Genomic DNA, 23416 nt, shown 5'->3' with positions numbered 1-23416 from the left:
ATGAAAGACATTGACAATAATAATTTGGACACTATGGTAAAAAATAAAAATCAACAGATAAAATAAAATAACCGACTTCAAAAACGGAATAGTAATAAAAAATGTTATGTGTTTTATGAAACCACGGTAAAAGTGAAACTTAGGCCCAAAATTATCGTATTTGTACGATAATTATCGTACGGTTCGACCGTCTGAATGAAGAACGACGTCCGTATGAAGTCAGTTGTTTTTAATGTAGTTATAGTACGACATAAAAGAGATGAAATTAATTATTTTGGAACTAATTCGTTTTTCATTACCTGGCAACCCTGAATTGGCAATGTAGCTGTCAAGTTGAATAAAAATTTGTTGTTTTTTTCGTGAAGTGGAGAATTATTGAGATAAAATTGTTATTTAGAACAAGAAATTTAAATAAAAAAGGAGACATCATGAAAAAGGTTAAACGTAGCGGTGTCCGTGATGTGGTGTATAAAGTTTTTATTCGGTGTTTGTCCGAATTTCAAGCTGGAAATTTATTGACTGATTTGGAAAACGTTTACAAACGTACAGCAGAATATACCAGTGAGATTCCATTTATTTTTGCTCAGTACTACGTAAAATAGAATATTCCATTAGTGACGAGTGTTTAATGTATGTATGTATGGCGATTATTACGTTTTCGCAATTTAATTTGAGGTTATTTGTATGTAAACAAAAACTAGTTTTTATAGTGCGACCAGCACAATTTGAGTCAAGAAGTTATATCCAATCCAACCAGCCTCAAATAAAGTACCTAGTTTAGATTTTACTACATAGTATAGTGATAACTGTTTTCATACAGCTATCTATCTATTAATCAATCAAACCATAACAAAAAAAATCATATTTACTGTATCATATTTACAGATACTGAAGATGCCCCGTACCCTCTTGCCAGTACTTCGAAACAGAGTGATGATCAGTCCTTTGAAGGAGTAGAATATTTAGATTTTGATGAATTATATTAATGTACAAAATTTATCTACAAAAAAAATAAAAATATGTGGTTTTCAAATCGCCTTGTTTTTTTCTACCCGACGGACCCAGAAAGAGGGTAATGTGTTTGAGCTGCATGTATGCTTGTTTGTTTGTATGTTTGATTCTATGTGCGCCTCTGCAGTCTAAACACTTGACCGATTTTTATAAAATAACTAATTCCAAATACATTTAAGTAAAATTTGACCTAGGTAGGTCAATTAAAATACTAATGTATTTTTGTCTTAAATTTACACTATTGCTACAATGAAACAATTCTATCGGTTTAAATCGCGGTATTTATTTTAGATTATATTATATAGATTTTTGGATTTTTATTCTATAGTATCAAGATCGCTTGCGTCGCAGTATCAGTGTTGCTATATGAGCGACGGTGGCGCCCTCATTTATTTTCATCTCTTTTGTGTCGCACTGTATTTTTATTTAATACTTTTTAGTGTATTTTTCAACACGAATCAAACGAGCCCAAACCCGATAAAGTTGAGTCAATTAATTACCGATTTCCTATGGCCACCTTACGATTCGTTCCGATTCCATCAGCTCTTTGTCATGATAATTTTTCATCGCTATCCAATTTACATACGTATACAAAATTTCAGCTCTATCGGTAACCGGGAAGTGAATCAAAGTTATAGTTGAGCCAATTTAATAGGCAACATTTGACGTCTATCAATTTTATCTTCATAGGGTGGTAACCTGCTTAAAAACATCGATTAAAGCGAATTAATCGATACGGACTTGAAACATTTGTCAATCGAACTTGAAACACATGTCAATAATTTATGATGATTTTTATTCCCAAGTAATCAATGCATTCGATTCTAGATGTCAGATTTCGATTTTTAGAGTAACGTCTCTAGTATTTAAAAAGAAAAAAGGTTTATTGACACAAAATTGTAGCGACGTCAGTTCTTTAAATAAGAAAATGTTTATTATGTTCAGAATGGTTTATCAGTAAAATCAAATCCTAAAATTAGTTGCATCGGTCATTATTATTATAAATATGTAATCGTAATTGAAAAAAGTTAAGCAAATGTGCAGTTACAACAAAACGAAATATCATGTTATTCTATGTCGTCGTTACTAGGTTACGTTGTTGAATTTTGTTGAACTGTCAAATGTTGCCTATTAAAATGGCTCTACTATACTTGCTAGATTTCAAATAAGTCATCGAGATTAGACAAAAATGCTCATAAAATAAAAACTACTGGGCCTACCCCTGTGGCCTACCCAAATCAAATTTTTGTTGGACCAATTCGAAACCATTCCGCATCAAACAAAAAAAGAATCAAATATCAATCATCAAAATCGGTTCAGAAAACTCGGCGTAATCAGTGTACAAACATAAAAAAAAAACATATCGGCCGAATTGATAACCTCCTCCTTTTTTTGAAGTCGGTTAATAATACTTTATTATTAAACAGTAATATTATTTTGCTCTGTGTTTTGCTGCTAGTTGCTATACATAATGTATTATCCACAGGTATTATCATATCCGACTCTTTGGTTGCAATTATTCCCAACTAGCTTTCCGCCCGCGGCTTCGCCCGCGTTTTCAAAGAAAAACACGTTCCCGTAGGATTTCCGGGATAAAACCTATCCTATGTCCTTTCTCGGGTATCAAAATATCTCTATACCAAATTTCATGCAAATTGGTTCAGTAGTTAAGGCGTGATTGAGTAACAGACAGACAGACAGAGTTACTTTCGCATTTATAATATTAGTATGGATTAAATATACTTCGACACTTATTTTCTTGTCTATTTATACCTAGGCCTGGCTAAGCCCAGGTAGATTTTTGTTAGCTTTTCTAAGGTATAATAAAATTTATCCTAAGGGATTTTAATATTATCGTGCAATACTTTATTGGACGGATAAACTTTATCCAAGCATTGAAAAATCGGCCCTAATTCAAACAGCACGCAACAGTACGTTCAGCGTTTATTGCTACCTCTTCTCTGTAGAAACTGCTTTCCTTATTGCCTATTGGTGAAATTAAAATATATAAAATTATGCATTATAGCGATGCTTTAGAAAGCTAAAATATGACACATCCACTAAACCAAAAGTCATAAAAAGAGCGTTTGTGCCTAGCACATATCGTGTCAGAAATGAAACTTCTTTGGCAAGATTCAAAGATACCAAAATCATCGCTTTACTCCATGACGTGACGGTACTGCCATGACGCGAACATGAAATCTTACCCTCAACGCGCTTACGGTTAAAATCCCTCTACGGTTTACTTGTTTTTGAGAGGTGTAACCAACGGGTGTTGCAGGTTAATAGTATTCTAGCACTTCGTCGTTTAGGTAAGTTTTGTAATATTTAAAACGTATTTTCTTTATCCTAGCGGACATTAATCCGAACCAAAACCCTTATATTTTCATCTTTATACATATAAATCACGGGTATCTATTTTTTTGGAAAATTTTTGAAATTAACAAAAAAAAGTGATTTTTTTTAAGCAATTAATTGTAATAATTTATTTAAGTAATATGATCAAAATATGATATAATTTCTATGGGGATTTTCCTCGGGTTTTCTCAAGGTTTTCTATAGCAATGACTGACACACTTTAGATTCGGTCATGTCTTATCGTTCAAAAATAAACTTTATTTACGATTTATCTATGGTTCGAAATTTCACCGGTAACTTTTTAATTATATGGTAACATTAAAAAAAAACTTTTGTTGCTCGTGGCCTTAATTCGATTCTAATTTGCCATTGCCGCCATTTTTATTGTTTTAGCGTTACATACTATTTCAATAACAATTATTTTTCGTAAAAAGTTAGTTTTATTTTGTGGTATATTTCACTCCAATAACAGGTAAGTTTTATTAGTTATTATTATTCGATAAGGCATTATTGCTAAAATTTTAGCTAAATATTGATCTCTTGACCACCGGTGTATTGTTTTTATCGTTTGAAAACGTTTAGGTATTGTAAAGATCTAGGTATTGTTTTTATGCTTATCTGATTATTTCAGAAATTTTAAGAATGTAGTTTTTAATGAAACGCTGAGGTTGAGAGGTTGTAATATTTTATTGCTACTTATTCACACAATTCATATTTTTCTATGTAAGTACATCATACTAATAATATAATTACTTTTTGTTGGCTAAGTTGTTGGCAAGGATTAAATTTCAAAACATTGAAACACTATTTGTATTTATCTAATAAGTATGAGACTTACAGAGTTGGTTAGTACATAAAATGCTCAAAAATCTTTTCTTAAACCAATACTGCCTTAATACAAAGTAGACACCACTTGTTTTAAGTATTAAGCAAATACAAACAATTTGAATAGTCATATCATTTTGATCAATGTAGAAGAATCTAAAATAATACTGTTAGTGGCTTGTGCATTGTGGTATGAGGGATAGTCAGCTGTCAGACGGATAGTAAGAATGTATGTTTATTGTTGAATAATGTTTTGACTATAAACATAGACATAGCTTTCTGATATAAGACTCTATCCATCTGAGAAGCTCACCCCTGATACCCACTGCATAAAGCTTACGGATAAGAACATTATGACTTACTCTATCAAATGCCTTCTCGAAATCTGTGTAAATTACATCGACCTGTGCTCCTTCACTCATGTTAAAAATAAAATCTTAATGAAATGAAATTATTTTTTTTGGTAGATTAATTCGTAATTAATAGAGCTTTCCTAGCTGTTTCTGTTATAAATCATAACAGTATGCATATCAATTTTATACAATTTACTAGCCACCATGAGATAGATCCAGTAATAAATTTTGGAGAATTTTTATTATTAAAATAATATCCATCTTACCAATTTTTGAGTATTAAATAAATGCCATCATACTACTATATTATATTCAGTTGTGTGATTGCATACCTCGTAGAAAACAATATACATAATAAGTACCTATAAAGTCGATAACACACATTAGATATCACATGAATTAAATCATATACATTTCACATCTTCATGATGCTTATATTTGTCAAACCTATTCTACCCTTATTTTATTAAGGGCCGATTTTTCAATCCATAGCTAAAACTTAAAACTTATGCTCCCAATAAAGTATTACACGATAATATTAAAATGTCACCCGTAAACTGTCAAAGACGGGCAAAGAATGCATTTTTGAAATGGTAGTGTAATACATTATTCGACGAATAAGTATTAACCAAGGATTGAAAAATCAGCCCTTATAATTTCAAATTTATTCTAGGGTCATAGGTCAATTTTAATATATAATTCATGTGTCATCATCAAATTTTATGACTCACCTACCCCTTGTCACACTATGTTATTATATTGACCTCCTATCTATATGTTCAAATGGGTGATAAATTAATTATAAGACATTCTTGACTGAAAGGCACTTTAAAATTAAAACTGAAATGATTATTTATTCAAATAAGAAATTATGATATAACAAGAGTTTGCTGACTCTAGTTATATTATTCAATTCTTATTATTTGCTTAAAAATAAATAAAAAAAAACTGTTTTTTTATAATTAGAAAAACTATGTACTTTAGTAATTGCTATACTGAAATTAAAAGGACAACAAATATTGCCTCATATTGTATCAGTAATTTTGATTGAGTTCAACCGAATGAAAACAAATATGTACTAGTGTTTGTTTAAAGGTTGTTATTATAATGATAGCCTTTGTTCATAAACCTTGATATCAAATCTAGTCTAGTTTTCAATAAAACAAATACAAAATACAAATTACCTTAGGATATAGAAATAATTGGAGAAATAAAGTCTTATTTTTATGACTAAAAGATCCTTGAAAATGGTCAAATAAATAAATAAATAAATAAATAAAATCTTTATTTGAATTCATACATAAGTTTGACATAAGTATTGGATTGGGGTTCAGGCCGCCTTACTAGGTATAACCTGTATTAAGGGGGACAAATAATTTAACTTATTTAATAATATGTTCTTTTTTCATCACATAAAGCCTGTTAAGTCTGTAAATTACAATTAACTATCTCAATTTAGCCTGCCTCTGCCTGTCTTTCTTTTATCTAAATTAAGTAGGTGTATAAAATATGTTCTTGATTCATTTATTATGAAAAAGGTGTATGATTGTTTCCATATTATTTGACTGACACCAATTAAGTAGCTGAATGCATTGTGGGTACTTATTACTGTTTTTACGCTGTCCAACCATTTAATTTAACCCTACATGCAATACACACCACATGGTCATTAGGTTCGTAGACGGGAATCCAATACCCGCCTCATCCCTATCGCGCCGAGGCCACGGCAGGGTGGAAATGGCATCGATAGCCCCCTGTATTGAAAAGTGGAACATTATAATTATCTGTGGTGGTGGGTCGACTAGTGGTTACTTTCCCGCGATAACCGTCAACAAACGGTCGCCAGGCAACGGCTCATGACATATGCATGAGAGCGGCATGGACGACACTAGCGCTTAAATATACAAGAACGGCGGGGGAAATTACTAGAGGCAAATATAAGATGTCTCCTCGACTTTGCGGTGGCGTGTGGCACGCCCAAGACTTCTCAAGCATTTCCAATTACCCTCACGAAACGTCCAACGTTTGTTACTATTCTCGGCTATTTTTACCGCATAACCACCACCTCTTCTTCATAAGTGATGAGACAACCCCATTGTGTAGGGCGTAGGTAGTTGAAGGCATCATTTTGAATTCTTTTTGCCTTTATAGACGTGCACGCGAAAGTTACTTTGAACTATGACCATAAATGTACACTTCTAGTTACATGGATGCACAGTACTTTTTTCTATTATGTATGCCTTGATTGACAAGCTTCAAAAGAGAAGGAGGTTCTATGTTTAATAAACTTATCTTGCTTCTTACACATTACGAAATAATTCTCATAATAAAGATAAAAACCGAAATACTGCATGTAACCTATTAGGTACTTTAATTTCTGGAGCTTTTAAAGCCAAAAATGGCATTCCGAATGTTTGACATTTCCAAGCGTGAATCGAACTTCGGGTAGCACTTAGCAGGTAGCAAACAAGCCATTAGCCCGGTTTACACGCACGCTCTTTCGCGCGCGATTCGGCTTTCACGCGGGAAAGAGCGAGCATTTAAACGATGACAGAGAGAACGAGATTGCGCGTCCACTCCGCACACACTCCAACGCGCCACGCTTTCCTTCGTTCAATCGCGCGCGATTATCGTTTACACGCACAATCTTTCCTCTTTCTTCAAAGACGCACGAATAATCGCGCGCGAAAGAATAAGTGCATAAAAAAACGTGACAAAACAATCCCTCGCGATTGCGCGCGCGTGCTTTCCCGCGTTCAATCCCGCGCATTCAATCACGCGGTAAAGAGTGTGCGTGTAAACCGGGCTAATGTGTTTTGATTAACTTTATAGGTAAAGATGGAATCTTATTTACTCTAAGTCAAGACCTCAATATGGAGTTGGGATGTAGCGACCCTTCCCCGAATCCAATGGTGCGGCGCAAGTTATGATCGATATATCATCAAATATTCAAACGGCGCCGACCCACGAGGAAACGTAATAGATAACTGTTTCCTAAAAGGTCGCTAGGGCAAACAGCCTACAAAATCCATTAGATAAAAATTTTACGTTAACGAATGTTAATTGTTATGTAATTCATGACTAATTGAACATGAAATTTGAGCGCCATTTCCCCTGTATTGGCGATTCAGAATAGGAGCTTCATCTTCACGGAGGCTATGGGAATATTTCAACTTTTCTAAGTAGTAACGTTAATGGATTAAATGGATATATTATTTACATACATTCAGCCTAATGCTGAAACAGCTTCATTATGATCCATTACTTTATTCGCATAGCATTTGATAGCAAGCTTTCGCATTGGCCGAAATGTGTGCCATCTCTTATCTTGCCTTCAGAAGATCTAGCTACTAGTATTACTAGTGTTTATTTGTCAGCTATGAAAGTTTTTAGGCTTTTAACCATAGCTTTAAACATACTGATCTCTATAGAATCAAATCGGCAAAATTATACGATATTGCGTAACAATTTACAAAAATGAATATAGAATTTCTACGCAGGGTTATACAACTTACGGCTCGCTGCTCGTATAGGAGCTACCGACGTTGACAAGTGAGAATTTTAGTATAGTTGGTTCTTTGATATACTGTTCCTCTTGCTATTTCGGTTAGAGTCCGGGCTGTCTGGCTGGTCGCAGTGGTTGCGTTTAGTAGTGCGCATCTTATCTGTACAGGATAATTTCCTTAATTTTAAGTCATTTTTTAACGCGTAATTTTTAATATTTTGCCTTTAGATAGATCCATCAGACATAGTTTTTTTATTGCAAGACGTTTTTTTCGTTGTTAAATAGGTGCCAGACTCAATTTTTTATTTCGTTTTTATAAAAAATTCAAATTATTTTAGAATGTCTGTAAATTTTATATTATGTTCTTCAAACATAATATAATCTAAAATTAATTAGCCAGACGCTAATTCGATTGTTAAGTATTAAATAATGTGTATAAATAAAAAAAAGTAATTAAGCATGCAGCTCATCAGCTAGTGTATTTTAATTATGCGACAGGAAATAATTGCAAGAATACAATATTATTTACACTTGTTCTTATAAATAAAAGCTAAAATGAAAAAAAAAACCATAAAAGTGAAAAATAAAATATTAAAGTTACCATACATTGAAAATAGAATAAAATCTATATATCAATGAAGGTTAAACAATTACATTGTTAAATTTAAAAAGCCATCTTCATAATCATCATCATCATCACACACCACACCACACACGACACACACACGTGAACACACATACACTCGCATGTTCAAGTTTGTATTGAATTTAACTAAAGTAGTTAGCATGAATTTATATAGCTAGTATACTAGCGGTCCGCCCCGGCTTCGCCCGTGGTACCTACATGTTTAAACTATCCTATCTCTCAAGTTGGATCGAACTGCACATGGTGTGCGAATTTTATTATAATCGGTTAAGTGGTTTAGGAGTCCATTGAGGACAAACATTATGACACGAGATTTATGTATATATATTAAGATTAATGAATTAATATTGTTATCATCATCACTACATGGTATAAAACAAAGTCGCTTTCTCTGTCCCTATGTCCCTTTAAATCTTTGAAACTACGCAACGGATTTTGATGCGGTTTTTTTAATAGATAGAGTGATTCAAGAGGAAGGTTTATATGTATAATAACACCCATTAAATAGTGGAAAAGTACTGTTATTTTTGAGGTTTCTAATGTGATGTCGTAAATAATTACATTTTTTCCACATACAGTGCAAACGCAGGCTGAACCCTACGAGTTTTATCAAAATAATGTACTAACTATAATAGTACACATTGAAAAGGTCTACAGAAAAGTCCGTGATGGTATATGTCTATCTCTTATGGATAACCCACAATAACTTTTTTTTGTCATTTACTATTTACGACAAATAATAATGGCTAATTTTCGAAGCGATTTTAACCAATAGGTACAGCATTAATCCTTAGCCAATTAAAGACCTTGAATACATTGTTCATTTAATATAGATCTATATGGCCCTTTACACCGTATGATTTAAGTGAATATTTTCGAAGATATTACAGATTTAAAAATTGCGGGACGTAGCGTTTGCGGTGGTACCGGCCGGCCGCCCGGCTATATATTTTATACCCGTGCGAAGCCGGAGCGGGCCGCTATGTATTTATATTCAACGTTCACAGTTTTTCTGTAGTGTATTTAGTATCAGCATTGCACCCGTGCGAAGCCAGGGCCAGGCGGGGCGCTAGTTAGTTATAAAAAAAATTGTTTTGTATAGAAGATTGTTGATGTAGCCTAATAGTTTATTTTTTAGCCTAAGGAATAAAATGTACCAATGGAAGGTACTTGTTCCCACAACACAGGGAATCCTAGAGTAGGAACAATTCAATTTCTATGCATCGTATATTTTCGAAAAAAAAAAGTTATTTTTTATTGTTATTTAATTTTCGCGGCCGACCCTTTCTATCTCTCTTGCACTTTAAACTATCTCTCCATATACACAATCACCAAATTGTTATACTTACCTACTTTCACTACGTTTTTATTAGTACATATTTAATACTTAACAATCGAATTAGCGTCTGGCTAATTAATTTTAGATTATATTATGTTTGAAGAACATAATATGAAATTTACAGACATTCTAAAATAATTTGAATTTTTTATAAAAACGAAATAAAACATTGCGTCTGGCACCTATTTAACAACGAAAAAAACGTCTTGCAATAAAAAAATTATGTCTGATGGATCTATCTAAAGGCAAAATATTAAAAATTACGCGTTAAAAAATGACTTAAAATTAAGGAAATTATCCTGTGCAGATAAGATGCGCACTAAAAAACGCAACCACTGCGACCAGCCAGACAGCCCGGACTCTAACCGAAATAGCAAGAGGAACAGTATATCAAAAAACCAACTATACTAAAATGACTTTTTTTTTAACGTTAATAGCTCCCGTACCATGCGTAGTAAGTGAGGCACGAGCGCTTTCGAGCGTATAATAACCGCGAATGCTTCTAATCAAAATATACTCCAGGATCCAGGATTACGGATGAAATATTTTTCAAGGATTTAATTTTGATGTGAGTGTAAATTTTCAATCAAAACAACGGGAGCCATGAATTGCAAAATAAATAAATCTATCAAGTGAGTTTTTTTAAGTTGTAATAATTTCAAGTATATTACAACTAAATTAAATATGTAGTAAGTAAATAAATACTTATTATAAATAAATAAACTTTCTAAATTTTTACCAATGAGAAGTTACATTATTCTGTTTTTATCCGGGATTTATATAATCCAGGATCATTCGAGGTAAATCTGGGATGTAGCCTAATATATTTATCTATATTTCTTCTATAGGTATATTTAACATTAATTGTTCTATTCAAATGTATACCGAATGAATTCTATACTTATGATACGAATTTACATCTATTGGGTTTTTATCGTAATTTCCGAATGAATAATTTCCTCATGGGGCCAAGTTGTCACGAGACATCAATTTTCCTAGACGTCGGAAGGGAAATTATTATTAATAATATATTGAATACATTTTCTCCATCCTTATTATTATATTTTTTTTAATAACTAATAGGCATGACGACAGTATCCATAAATGTTCGAATTCGTGTTTTTAAGGGAAAATGTATAATATATAAATTAAAAATAGTGACTTAGAAATATTAAAAACATTAAGATTAATGAGATTATCAATAAAATAAAACATTGAAATTCTGCAGTCGGCCATTTTGAATAAAACACGCGTGACGTCACGTCTACGTAAACAACTCACAACAACTTCGCGGCAGGTATATTTTGTTGTTATGAATATGCTGAGAATACGCATTTTTATTTATTTTCAATTTTTCACGTATGCTTTATCGACTTAGAACAGAAATATAATTGCGAATTCACGAATATGTGGTTCGGGTTTCTCTGCGTCAAATTTATACAATCATTTCATATTATTTTCTCACTTTAAACAATTACTAACACTTTTTTTTGGGTATTATTTTTATGTAGATTCACATTGCAATATTGCACACCACTTATAAACTTTGAAATTAGATTCTATAACACTTTATAATTAAATATTTGTTTAATTTTACTTCGCTATGCATACAGATAATTACGTATTTACGTAAGAGTGACGTCACGCCTACGCCATGACACATGTGAGTTGTTTTAGCACAGTTAATAAATATTTTTTGAAAAATGGCTTTTATCTTCGTTAAATTTAAGTATATTAGCGAAATATAGGGTTTTTCTTGTTATAAAAACGTATACACACATTATGGAAGAGGTTTTGAAAATCTTTCGTCATGCCTATTGTAAATATAATTATCCTTCATTCAAACTTCTAATGGTTAGGGAGCCAGGTGCAAATTTGGTTAACTATTTCCTCTCAAGAGATAATTCGTCAGACGCATGAGAGTATAGTATTATAAAGCCTCGTGAACGTCAGCTGGCGCTCGGTTGGGGGGGTGAGCGGTTGTAGCCTCTCACGCACATAGGAAAAAAAATACATTCATTCATTCATTTCCTCTCAGCTAAAAATTTGTCAAATTGTAGCTAACCCAATATCTCAACGAAAAAAAATAGTCAGCTGGTTACAACATGGTGTATTATACGTCAGCTGGTGTCTCGAACATGAAAGTTAAATTTAAAGAAAAATTTATTTTCCGTTATTTCCTCTCAAACAAAAATTTACCTGATGATAGCTTATATGTAACTGTGGATAAATATATATGTCAGCTGGCTGTATCTTGGTGGAAAAACCGTCAGCTGATACGGGAGGCTACAACCGCTCTTCCCCCCAACCGAGCTCCAGCTGACGTTCACGAGGCTTCATAATACTATACTTTAATGCATTTTACTAATTACCGCTTGAGAGGAACTTGGTCATAAAATCTGCTGCTGGCTCCCGGACCATAAGTTTGTTTATTTCTATTCCGAATACAAATTTACGGTGTAAAGCTAGTAGTATTTTTTCAAAGATAATTTCTGTTTGTTATTATCTATTTTTTTGTGATATATGTATCTTCTACAATATAACATCTATACATATAATATAAAAATGAATCCCTGTTTTCCTTGGTCACGACATGATGGGTGAACGGCTGGACCGATTATGAATTCTTTTTTTATAATGTTATTGAAGTACGAGGATGGTTCTTATTGAGACAAAACGTAAACATGAACCACGGGCGAAGCCGAGGCGAACCACTATTTATACGATCTACATTTAACTATACAGGGTGTCCCACTATTGGTATACTACGCGCGAAGGGACTTGTAGTTTTGCATACACTGATCACGTAAAAATACTTAAACAACAAAATTACATCAAAAAATTTTTGCTAAATTTTTCCTGAAAATCCTTGTTTTCTTCTCTAGCTTCGCGCAGCCGGCATATACCGCTTCGCTAATGTGAGCATTTTGTCTATGAAAACATAATCTTAAACAATAGGTCACGCTGGGCGGGTTGCTTGTTATGGGTGTACACATAGAGTTTTAAAAATTTATCTATTTGAAAAAAACTGCGTCTGGAATTTTATAAGTATTTTTTACGTACTCAGCGTATGCAAAACTAAAACCTCCTTTGAGCTTAGTATACCAACAGTGGGACACCTGTATACACGGCATACTTCAAATCACAACGGAAAATACCAAAATGGTAGAGCTAATGTCGAAAGTTTAGAATCATTCATTTTGTGTTTAATGTAGATTAGACCGGCGCAATTTCTTTTCCTTCCTTTATTTTTTTTAATTTTTATAATTTGAAAATATTACTGGATAAGTCATTATTTTTCTAGAACTAGCACAGTCGTATAGCGCTAGTCAATTCAAAACTAATTTATCCACTTAAGCTGTTATAATATTCACAGAGAACATTTACATGTCATATAACGAATTCAAATTGAAGCCTATTATTGCAGTTGAAGTTAGCAATTTGGCATTTACATCACTTCTGTCAATTTCTTTATGTTTCATGTTTACGTGAACCCCACCGGCTGGCGCCACTTGCTGGTTGCGGGTATTCTCACAGAAAGCGTGAATATTTTATCAACTTGGAAAGAACAAATTACAGACTTGGTTCTATATACCAGACAATAATACCTTAGTCCTCAAAAAGTACCTACGTCTACTTTAATTGGGTCACCGCCGCATGATTGGTGTGGCAGCCGTTGTATTCACACGTTTGACATGCTGCATTGTAACTAATCACCTGCTACTATCCCACAGTAATATTTTAAACAAATTTTAAGCAAATTATATCTACAATTAAAATGTGTATAGCGGTTTTCATTCCTTCCAAGCATGGGTCTATGGCCAAAATATGCCTATGCATTCTATGTCCTGTATAGTAGGATTCTTTAGGAACGGACATCGTAACACTTTTTTTCTTCTATAAAACCAATTCTTAGAACTTTCTATAGTTGTTACATTTTGTTGGTGTCTCGTTACCTAGGTTACGATTGTCTTCGACTCATCGGTCGACTATTAGCTATTGACAAATAGGTTGAACAATTTATATTTCTGTATGTTCACATATTTAGTACGGCCAAATACTCATAAATCGAGGTTGATGTATTTGATCGTAATGATTATTTGGTTGTGGTATTGATTGATGTGACAACAAAAGTTGTGAAAGCAATTTGAGAGAACCATTACCGACCGGTTTTCGAAAGGACATCGAGCAGGAATTGTAGGTAATGAGGGAAAACTAGCGTGAAGATAAGATCTCTAATGTATACGTGCGACGTTTTATTAGAGGACAAAAATAATATTTGTAGTTCTTCACTAATTTATTGACTTATCAAAAGAAACAAAATAACGTCTTATATCAATTTATTAGAAAGGATTTAACGAAGTTGTTGGATGTAAAAAAGGGAACATGCAATGAATTTGGCATTGAAAAACAACACGAGAGACATTGCATAAGCGCCATAGTTGTCAGGCCAGCCAAAACCACAAGAAATCCGTTTAAATGGTTAAGTAGTGCTCAAATTACACCAGACAGTTATAATATATTGATGCATGCAATATTGAACTTTTGAACCTATCGATTTGATTTTTATTTATATGATATGTATCCATAATTTTTTTCTCGAACATTATAACAATATCGGTAAGCGGTCTCTGTAAATTCGAGCAGTTCATCTATTATGCTCGCGATGTGGTCAATTTGTTAAGTGAAGTTTGTACATAGACGGGCTAACGACTGTGTTGCATGCTACCCTCCTGTGTTTACTTAATTTTTAATTTTTTAATTGAATTAAAACACCACGATTTCATTATCAGCCATAACTATATTGTTTATTGTTTGTAATTAGTACAATTCTAGTTCTAACCTTGGGTTTTTCCGAAAATTATTTAGGTACCTACTATTTACTGTAATTGCTTCTGTTCATTGTCATTTGTATTATTTAGTTATCTACACTAATATTATAAAGAGGAAAACTTTGTTTGTTTGTTTGTTTGATTGTTTGATTGTAATGAATAGGCTCATAAACTACTGGACCGATTTTAAAAATTCTTTCACCATTCGAAAGCTACATTATCCACGAGTAACATAGGCTAGGTTTTATCCCGGAAATCCCACGGGAACGGGAACTATGCGGGTTTTTCTTTGAAAACGCGGGCGAAGCCGCAGGCGGAAAGCTAGTAACTTATAACATGAGGGTGTTGTTATAAACCAAGATGCACGTCATATTGCCAATTTTTGAAATGTAATCAATAAAAGAGCACCTAGACGTTCATAATGGAACCCAGAAGTTCCGTAAATAAATATGTATGTACATAAAATAAAAATTAGATACATAGGGAAGAGGTAATTGTATAAGGTATTCCAGAAATAGAATTGAGATTTCGGCATATTAACAGAACCCAAGAGTAGGAAAATGTATATATATGTATTTATTATTCTTAGAAATTACGCTCTTTACGCAGTAATGGATAACGTATGGCTGCGAACGGGTTTGTTTAAATTTGGTTACTCGAAGCTATTAGTCCCGGCTATTAGATGGGGTGAACGATATATCGTGGGGTGAAAATGGAAGTAAGACTTTAAAATTTTACAAATTGCAACCGCGAAGTATAGGTATTACTGTATTTTTCTAGAATCCCCTAATTTATACATATGACTTAAATTGTGGAATTAATTGGAGGTTTAGAAAATATATTAATTTTGAAACGTAATGAAACTATTTATAGGACCAAGAAATATTTATTCAGAATATATTGCTGATACGTCGCGTTGCCGCTAAAATTTAAACAGTCTCGAGTTCAATATATCACTATAAAATCAGTGTTTAAAATTTTGAATGAAGTTCAAAACGTCAAGTTATTAGGTGAGTACCAGGGTCTCGCTGATGTCTCGATGTCTCAGTAAGTCGCCTTTTCCGGGGCACACCAAGAGCCTTTAGGGCAGGGTTATCGGCGGTGCACTGCGCATGTGCGGCACTGGCGCCCTAAAGTCTCGCGAGGCCCTACTAACGCCCGTGCGGAGCCCGACCGGTGTCAGTTCACTCGTGGACAACCAGCCAAACGAACGTCCCTAAACAATACGCGATAACCTAATAATGTACGTTGACGTGATAGAAGTTTTATCGCATTTATAAATCGTATCGCATCAATCTCATAAGTATTCTGTTTCTAGGTACGCACTTCGAGATCACCCAGCACGGATTACATAGAGAAGGTGAGTTTTTATCCATCGGGAATTTATCATTGTCCCATTTAAGCTAACGAGCATACGTCGGAAAGTTCAGCGAATTATACCTACGTAAATTATTATATGTATAAAGTTGTTATTTTATGCGCTCAGCATAGTCACCTTTGTATTAAACCGAGCGAGCCCATATAAGAAATGGTAGCAGGTGAGACAGCTGGTAGTGACATTTGGTGCGTTGTTTTTTCTTTACATTTTTTTGCGCGAGACGGTCCCTAGGTACCTCTTTGTGGAGCGCACACCTGCCGTCAACCCGCTTTACCTATTCACATACGCTTTGATCCTTCGTGACTTTCAATCAATAGTTTCTGTTACATTATTTTCGTATTCTTTGATATTCTGTTATTAAATACTGCTCTTGAGGAAAATAAGTATTCTGATATAAAACATTCCAATAATATTTGTAAAATAGTTGCGGAGCTCTACCTATTTTTAACTCTTATCCATAAAATAAATAACCTGGCTATTGGGCAAGTCTATTAAACTTCTGCGAAGTCTATAAATCTTCAGCATAAATGTCCCAGGTTCCTTACAGGCTTTATAACAGTTTAAAAGAAGTTGTCAAATAATTGAGAATATAAAGCTACGAATAGACTACGTAGAATACCGTATTGGCAGCTGATATATGTTTGCAAATATATCGCAATTGCTATTGTAATGGACGACGAACCCAAGCAGAGTCAATGACCTTGTTCACCTGCCCGCCAGAATGTTACATTAGCATATTTAGGACTCAACAGTCTCAACACTTAAGATAATGCATATACGATTGCATGCTAGTGCAATACATCTATTGCCCTTTTTAATTCGTTAATGCTTTTTTACAAAAATATTGTTTATGTTTAACTTAAATATTATGTATTAAATAGATTTGAATTGTGGTGCATTCACATCCAGTGCTAGATTATAGATTAATTCCATAAATATAATTTATGAAATTTTATCGTTCAATTAAAAGCCTAAATTAAATTACAAAAATATTGCATTTATCCAGGGAGTTTTTAATTAGCCATAAATAATATGTAATGCCAAGCCAAAAACAATTTATGAAATTTTATCTTTCAATTAAATTACAAAAATATTGCATTTATCCAGGGAGTTTTTAATTAGCCATAAATAATATGTAATGCCAAGCCAAAAATATAATTAATGCTTTTTTTACAAAAATATTGTTTATGTTTAACCTAAATATTATGTATTAAATAGATTTGAATAGTGGTGCATTCACATCCAGTGCTAGATTATAGATTAATTCCATAAATATAATTTATGAAATTTTATCGTTCAATTAAAAGCCTAAATTAAATTACAAAAATTTAGCACTTATCCAGGGAATTTTTAAATTGGACATATTCATATTTATGAATATTAACGAAGACCATAATATCATAAAATATGCCATTACATTGTCAGCGGCATGCAAACATTCGACATTGCTTAAAATAAAATATTCCCATAAAATAGAAATAAGTAGAATTCATTGCTGAAGTATGCGATTTAGCCGGCTCTTATCAGGCCATTCAGAAAGCCATCTCACCTCTGCAATATTTTTACACGAACATTTTCCGAATGCCGGTGAAAATTTCCAGAGTATGCAGCGATTTTCTTTATTTATTTGTTAGGTGAATATTTCCACAACATGAGACCACTGAAACGTTTTTTTATCCTGAAACGTGTTTAATTTATTTTTTCTATGCATGCCATTTTCATAATTTACAAATTCACTCAATTTTGTAAAAAATAAAATTACTAAAATTTTTGAGAGAAGTAAAATTTTATTTCATCAAGCCAGTTTTGTAGACAGAGAAGATTTTATGTCTGATTCAATTTGTATATGTATTAGGTAAATAATTAAATATTCAAGATGAAACGCGAAGCGCATGGAGACGATGGCCCCATACAAAAGCGTCACCGGCATACTGAAGAGGAGCTCACCTTCCTTATACCGAGTAAGGTGTGTATTCAAATATACTCGATTATAATATCAACCTTGAACCAATTTTATATGATGTAATAATTATGGATTTATTTTATGTTCTCGAATGTTGCAGGTGGCGGGCTCAATTATTGGGAAAGGGGGATCGAATATTTCAAAGCTGAGAAGTCAGGTCAGTATTTAGATTTAATATCAAGTAAGGTCCATATTATATTTATTCATATTATAAAATTGTATTTCCCATAAATCAACTAGATTCTTAAGGTATGTATTTAGTATTTACGGTAGTTAGTGTATGAATATATTATAGAATTTTCCATTTTACTTTCAACATCGTAGAGAAGTCTATTTAGGTGTGAATACCTACAAGAGACATCTGTAGACTGAGTTATACTAGAATACTAGTTCTATAATGTGACCGAGAGAATATTCCATACAAGTGTCAAAAAATACTTTACCTGTCTTATCTCTTTAATACGTGTCTTTGTATAGCTCGATATATTTCAAGAACACCGAATTATGTGATCCTACGGGACTGAAGTGAGCGGCTAGTCCGTAGACAGAATAACCCCCCGGCAGCCAGTTACAGGTTCTTACTGCCCCCGAGCGCCCATGTGTCGGTAGCGCGACGCACTGCGCGCCTCCGCCACTCACTTGCCGCACACCATTTATTACCAAACTATGAGTGAATCTTCCCTGTGCGACCTCGTTTAACTCCAACAAGACAAAAGTCTCGAAATCTTCCACTTTCGCAATGGATTTCAACTGTTTGAAATTCTGTTACCGCTTCTCCATATGAGGACTGGTGTTAGAGCCGCCTCTAGGCCTGGGTCGCACAGGGAAGCGCGATGGTGCGCGGCAAGGGGGACGCGCCGTGCGCCGCTACAACGCCTCTTGGTTGTCGGTCCCGCCCCGCTGGACGCCGCCGCCCCGCACCCGCCACGCCACGCAGTTTAAAGCCTCTATAACAGTCCCCGATTGCCTCGGCCCCGAACGGTAAACACAATCCCAGACTACTCTCAAATCGGATCTTTTAACGTCAACAGTCAGGAGTTACGCGCTTTATCCCCGATCCCCACCGCCACCTCGCCGGAAGCACATCACCTATCGCTATCCCATTTCGAGACCGAAGTGTCGAGATTCCCGCAGAGGTTCCGTTTGGGACGATCCCGCGACGCGTCCTACAACTGTATCGATGACGTAACGGCTATCTTGATTTCATGCTTCATAATTACAGTCCAAAACAGAAAATCCCTGACCGTTGATTATATTTCTGTTGATTACTCCGTAATTGAATATATTCTCTTTAATGCTATGAACGCTTCGATAGTTTGCTACAGCGTGTTTCATTTTTCAGTGTACTCACAATCACTGCTGGGGATTTGGATACGATTATGGATATCGTGAGAGAGATTTTGCCAAATTTAGCTGATGTAAGTATTATTAGTTCTGGACAGTGGACGTATAAATAAAAACATTGAACTCTTAGTTTAATTCTAAAATCTTCTAAGTATATAAAAAATCATTACTATTTAGTAATTTTTACTAAAGAAAGTATGTTAAACTCATTAACCTTTTAAACGCTCCAAAAGGAAATTCCAGTATTTTGGTATGGTAACTTAAGGATAGATCCATCTCTGCGTAATTAGCCTATACTTATTCATAACTTCAAACTTCTTTAGAAAATTTGATAAGGTTGAAAAATTAGGTTATTAATATTAAATTGTATAATATCCTAGGCGACGAAGGCTGGCAGCGATGACTTGGATGTCCGTCTACTGATACATCAGAGCAGAGCTGGCTGCGTCATTGGCAAAGCTGGTACCAAGATCAAGGAACTTAGAGAGGTTAGTCAATTCACTTTTCCTTTTCTTTACAGCGCATTTTGCAATTTACTACTTAATTTGTTTCTAAATAATGAAGTTTTCCTCGACTTAAAAATGACGACTTAATAATGCGAGGGTAGTTTAAAATGCTTTGATAGTACTTTCAAATGATTCTCTACTAACTCACAACCTTTAAACTAATAAAATGCTGTCTATATTTTATGTAATTTTATTCTAAATGCAATTTCTAACAACATTAAAGACGCACTTTATTTTATTATTGTTACAAGCTGTAACAATAATAAATGTGCTGTGCTGCTTCTTAAGTGGTAGTCGAGCATGCTTCGGCAGGAATTGGGCCAGCTCGCACCGGGGAAGATACCACACCCCCACAGAAAACCGGCGTGAAATAGTAGCCACTACTGTGTTTCGTTCGGTGAGTGGGGGGGCCGGAGGCCCGTATCCCTATCCTAATCCCCATCCCTATCCCTCCCACCCCTCTCCCTTATTCCCGTCTTCTTTCCTTCCCTTCAATAGTCCCATCCTATTCCATCCCTACCCCCTTCAAACAATCAAAATGGCAGCGGGATTAAATATAAAATTACCCCAGGAGGGTACTAGCATCAATGATGCTGGAGAATCCCTCTCTGAGTGTTCACGCTCGGACTGCCCCACGTATTCTGGGGGGGGCAAAATTCCGCTATTTTATACTGCCACCAAAAAAAAAGGTAAGCCCATATTGGCAACCCCTACCACATTACTATCTGTGGACTTCTGCAATATTAGGGGACTTCATTCAAACCTAACTGCCGTCCACCAACATCTCGAGACGGCTAAGCCGGCTTTACTCTTTTTGACGGAGACACAGATCTCCTCTCCTGCTGATACTTCCTACTTAAACTACCCGGGATACACGCTGGAACACTTATTTTTACCGCGTGCTGGTGCTTGCGTCTACGCTAGAGAGGATATTTGTTGCCGTCGCCTTGGTATCCTTGAGGGTAACCTGTCCATACTATGGCTACGCGTCGACTGCGGTGATCACCCCCGCATTTATGCATGCATTTACAGGAGTCATAGCGGAAATGCCGAAACTAATCGCCTCATCGAGCACATCCAAGACACGGTTGATGAACTTCTGCAGAAAGTCCCCTCCGCCGAAATAGTGGTCCTTGGCGATTTTAATGCCCACCATACTGATTGGCTGAAATCAAGAACCACAGATTATGCGGGTCGAACTTTCCACGACTTTGTACTGTCATACGGCCTATCGCAGCTCGTTTCCACACCCACTAGGATTCCTGACGTGGAGGACCAAATACCATCCCTTTTAGATCTCTTACTAACATCTCATCCTGATGACTACCATGTTGCAGTTGAAGCGCCACTAGGGTCTTCCGATCACTGCCTGGTGCGGAGTACTGTGCCTGTCGCACGAAAATTCCGACCTAGACCTGCAAGCTACCGTCATGTCTGGCATTATAGATCGGCAGATTGGGACGGGATGCGGACCTTTTTTGCTTCCTACCCATGGAGTCAGATTTGCTTTGCATCCGAGGACGCTGATGCTTGCGCTGACTTAGTCGCTGATGTGGTCACGCAAGGTATGGAACTCTTTATTCCTTACTCCGTGGTACCCGTCGGCGGCAAGTCCCAACCCTGGTTTGGACAATCCTGCAAAAATTCATCCCGTTTTAAACAGGAATGTTATCAGGCCTGGGTAGAAGCCATAGCAAGAAAGGACTCTAATGCTAAGGATCTTAAAAAAAGGTTTAATGCTGCCTCCCGACAGTACAAGAAGAGCATCCAAAAAGCTAAAGCAGAGTTCGTCCGAAGAATCGGCGAGAGACTTGCACGCTACCCCTCTGGCACACGTGCCTTTTGGTCACTTGCCAAAGCCGTTCAGGGGAACTTCTGCAAGTCATCCTTTCCTCCTCTACGTAGGGATGACGACACTCTGGCCCACACTGCAAACGAGAAAGCCGATACATTGGCCACACTCTTTGCGTCGAATTCGACCCTGAATGATGAAGGAAGAGTTCCACCCTCCATCCCATACTGCAACAGCAAAATGGCTGACGTGAAATTCACACAACGCGCAGTACGTAGAGCTCTTCTTTCACTCGATATCCATAAGTCGAATGGGCCAGACGGAATTCCTGCAATAGTTCTCAAATCTTGTGCTCCCGAATTAGCTCCAATTCTTACGCGTCTGTTTCGATGCTCTTACACTTCTAGCATAGTCCCAAGCACTTGGAAGTCCGCCCTGATTCACCCTGTACCGAAGAAAGGCACCCGCTCAGACCCGAAAAACTACAGGCCGATCGCGGTTACCTCCTTATTCTCAAAAGTGATGGAATCCATCATAAATTCCCAGGTATTACAGTATCTAGAAGATCATCAGCTTTTAAGCGACCACCAGTACGGTTTCCGTCGAAATCGCTCAGCTGGTGATCTTTTAGTTTATCTGACCCATCGATGGGCATCTGCAATTGAGAGTAAGGGGGAAGCCATGGCAGTTAGTTTAGATGTGGCCAAGGCATTTGATCGGGTGTGGCATAAAGGGCTCCTTTCCAAGCTGCCTTCATACGGACTACCTGAGAGATTATGCAACTGGATAGCCAGCTTTCTCAAGGCACGAAGCATTAAGGTCGTTGTCGACGGAACATGCTCAGAATCCTTGCCTGTGAATGCTGGTGTTCCACAGGGTTGCGTGCTGTCGCCGACGCTATTCCTTTTGCATATTAATGATATGTTGCAAGTACGTGACATACATTGTTATGCTGATGATAGCACGGGCGACGCCGCATATACCGGTCTTGCAAATCTCTCTCAGGACCAAGTGGATGAGCATCGAAAACAACTTGTGTCTAAAATTGAGAAATCTCTGGAAGAAGTCTCAATTTGGGGCCAAAACAATCTCGTCCAGTTTAACCCCTCAAAGACGCAAGTTTGCGCATTCTCAGCTAAAAAGAGGTCTTTTGCAGTGTCACCTACATTCCAGAACACTCCTCTCAAAGCCACGCCATGCATCGGAATTCTCGGTATCGACATTGCGAGTGACGTACAATTCCGCGGTCATCTGGAAGACAAGGCTAAATTAGCCTCTAAGAAACTTGGGGTGCTCGCAAGAGCGAGACAGTACTTCACGCCAGCTCATCGCCTACTACTCTACAAGGCTCAAGTTCGGCCACACATGGAGTACTGTTCTCACCTATGGGCTGGAGCACCCCAGTATCAGTTACTTCCATTTGACCGCCTTCAGCGTCGTGCCTGCCGCATTGTCGACCTACCTGAGCTCACCGATCGGCTGGATCCTCTGGCTTTGAGGCGCGATGTTGCGACTCTATGCGTATTCTATCGCATATACAACGGGGAGTGTTCTGAGGAACTAT

At 35.8% G+C, this 23416-nt stretch overlaps 1 protein-coding gene across 4 annotated transcripts in view; it reads left to right on the top strand.

The window, feature by feature from the left end:
• Window positions 1–3707: 3707 nt before the first annotated feature.
• HnRNP-K (Heterogeneous nuclear ribonucleoprotein K) overlaps window positions 3708–23416 on the top strand; it is a 30686-nt gene continuing 10977 nt past the window's right edge. The window contains exons 1-7 of one of the 4 annotated variants that reach the window (XM_090111216.1): window positions 3708–3841; window positions 16188–16229; window positions 18124–18213; window positions 18311–18367; window positions 19148–19191; window positions 19553–19628; window positions 19935–20042. In XM_090111216.1, the coding sequence (XP_089967342.1) occupies window positions 18124–18213; window positions 18311–18367; window positions 19148–19191; window positions 19553–19628; window positions 19935–20042 (375 nt within the window). In that variant the 5' untranslated portion in view covers window positions 3708–3841; window positions 16188–16229. Of the gene's footprint in view, window positions 3842–16041; window positions 16113–16187; window positions 16230–18102; window positions 18214–18310; window positions 18368–19147; window positions 19192–19552; window positions 19629–19934; window positions 20043–23416 lie in introns of those variants that run through there. The other 3 variants (XM_090111214.1, XM_090111215.1, XM_090111217.1) reach the window with 3 other exon arrangements.

The sequence above is a fragment of the Colias eurytheme genome, chromosome 16 (genome assembly GCF_061535395.1).
Source record: "Colias eurytheme isolate Ceu_HAF_F1 chromosome 16, ilColEury1 Martin Lab GWU primary, whole genome shotgun sequence".
Taxonomy (NCBI): Eukaryota; Metazoa; Arthropoda; class Insecta; order Lepidoptera; family Pieridae; genus Colias; species Colias eurytheme.
This window is presented reverse-complemented; position numbering and strand designations above follow the sequence as displayed.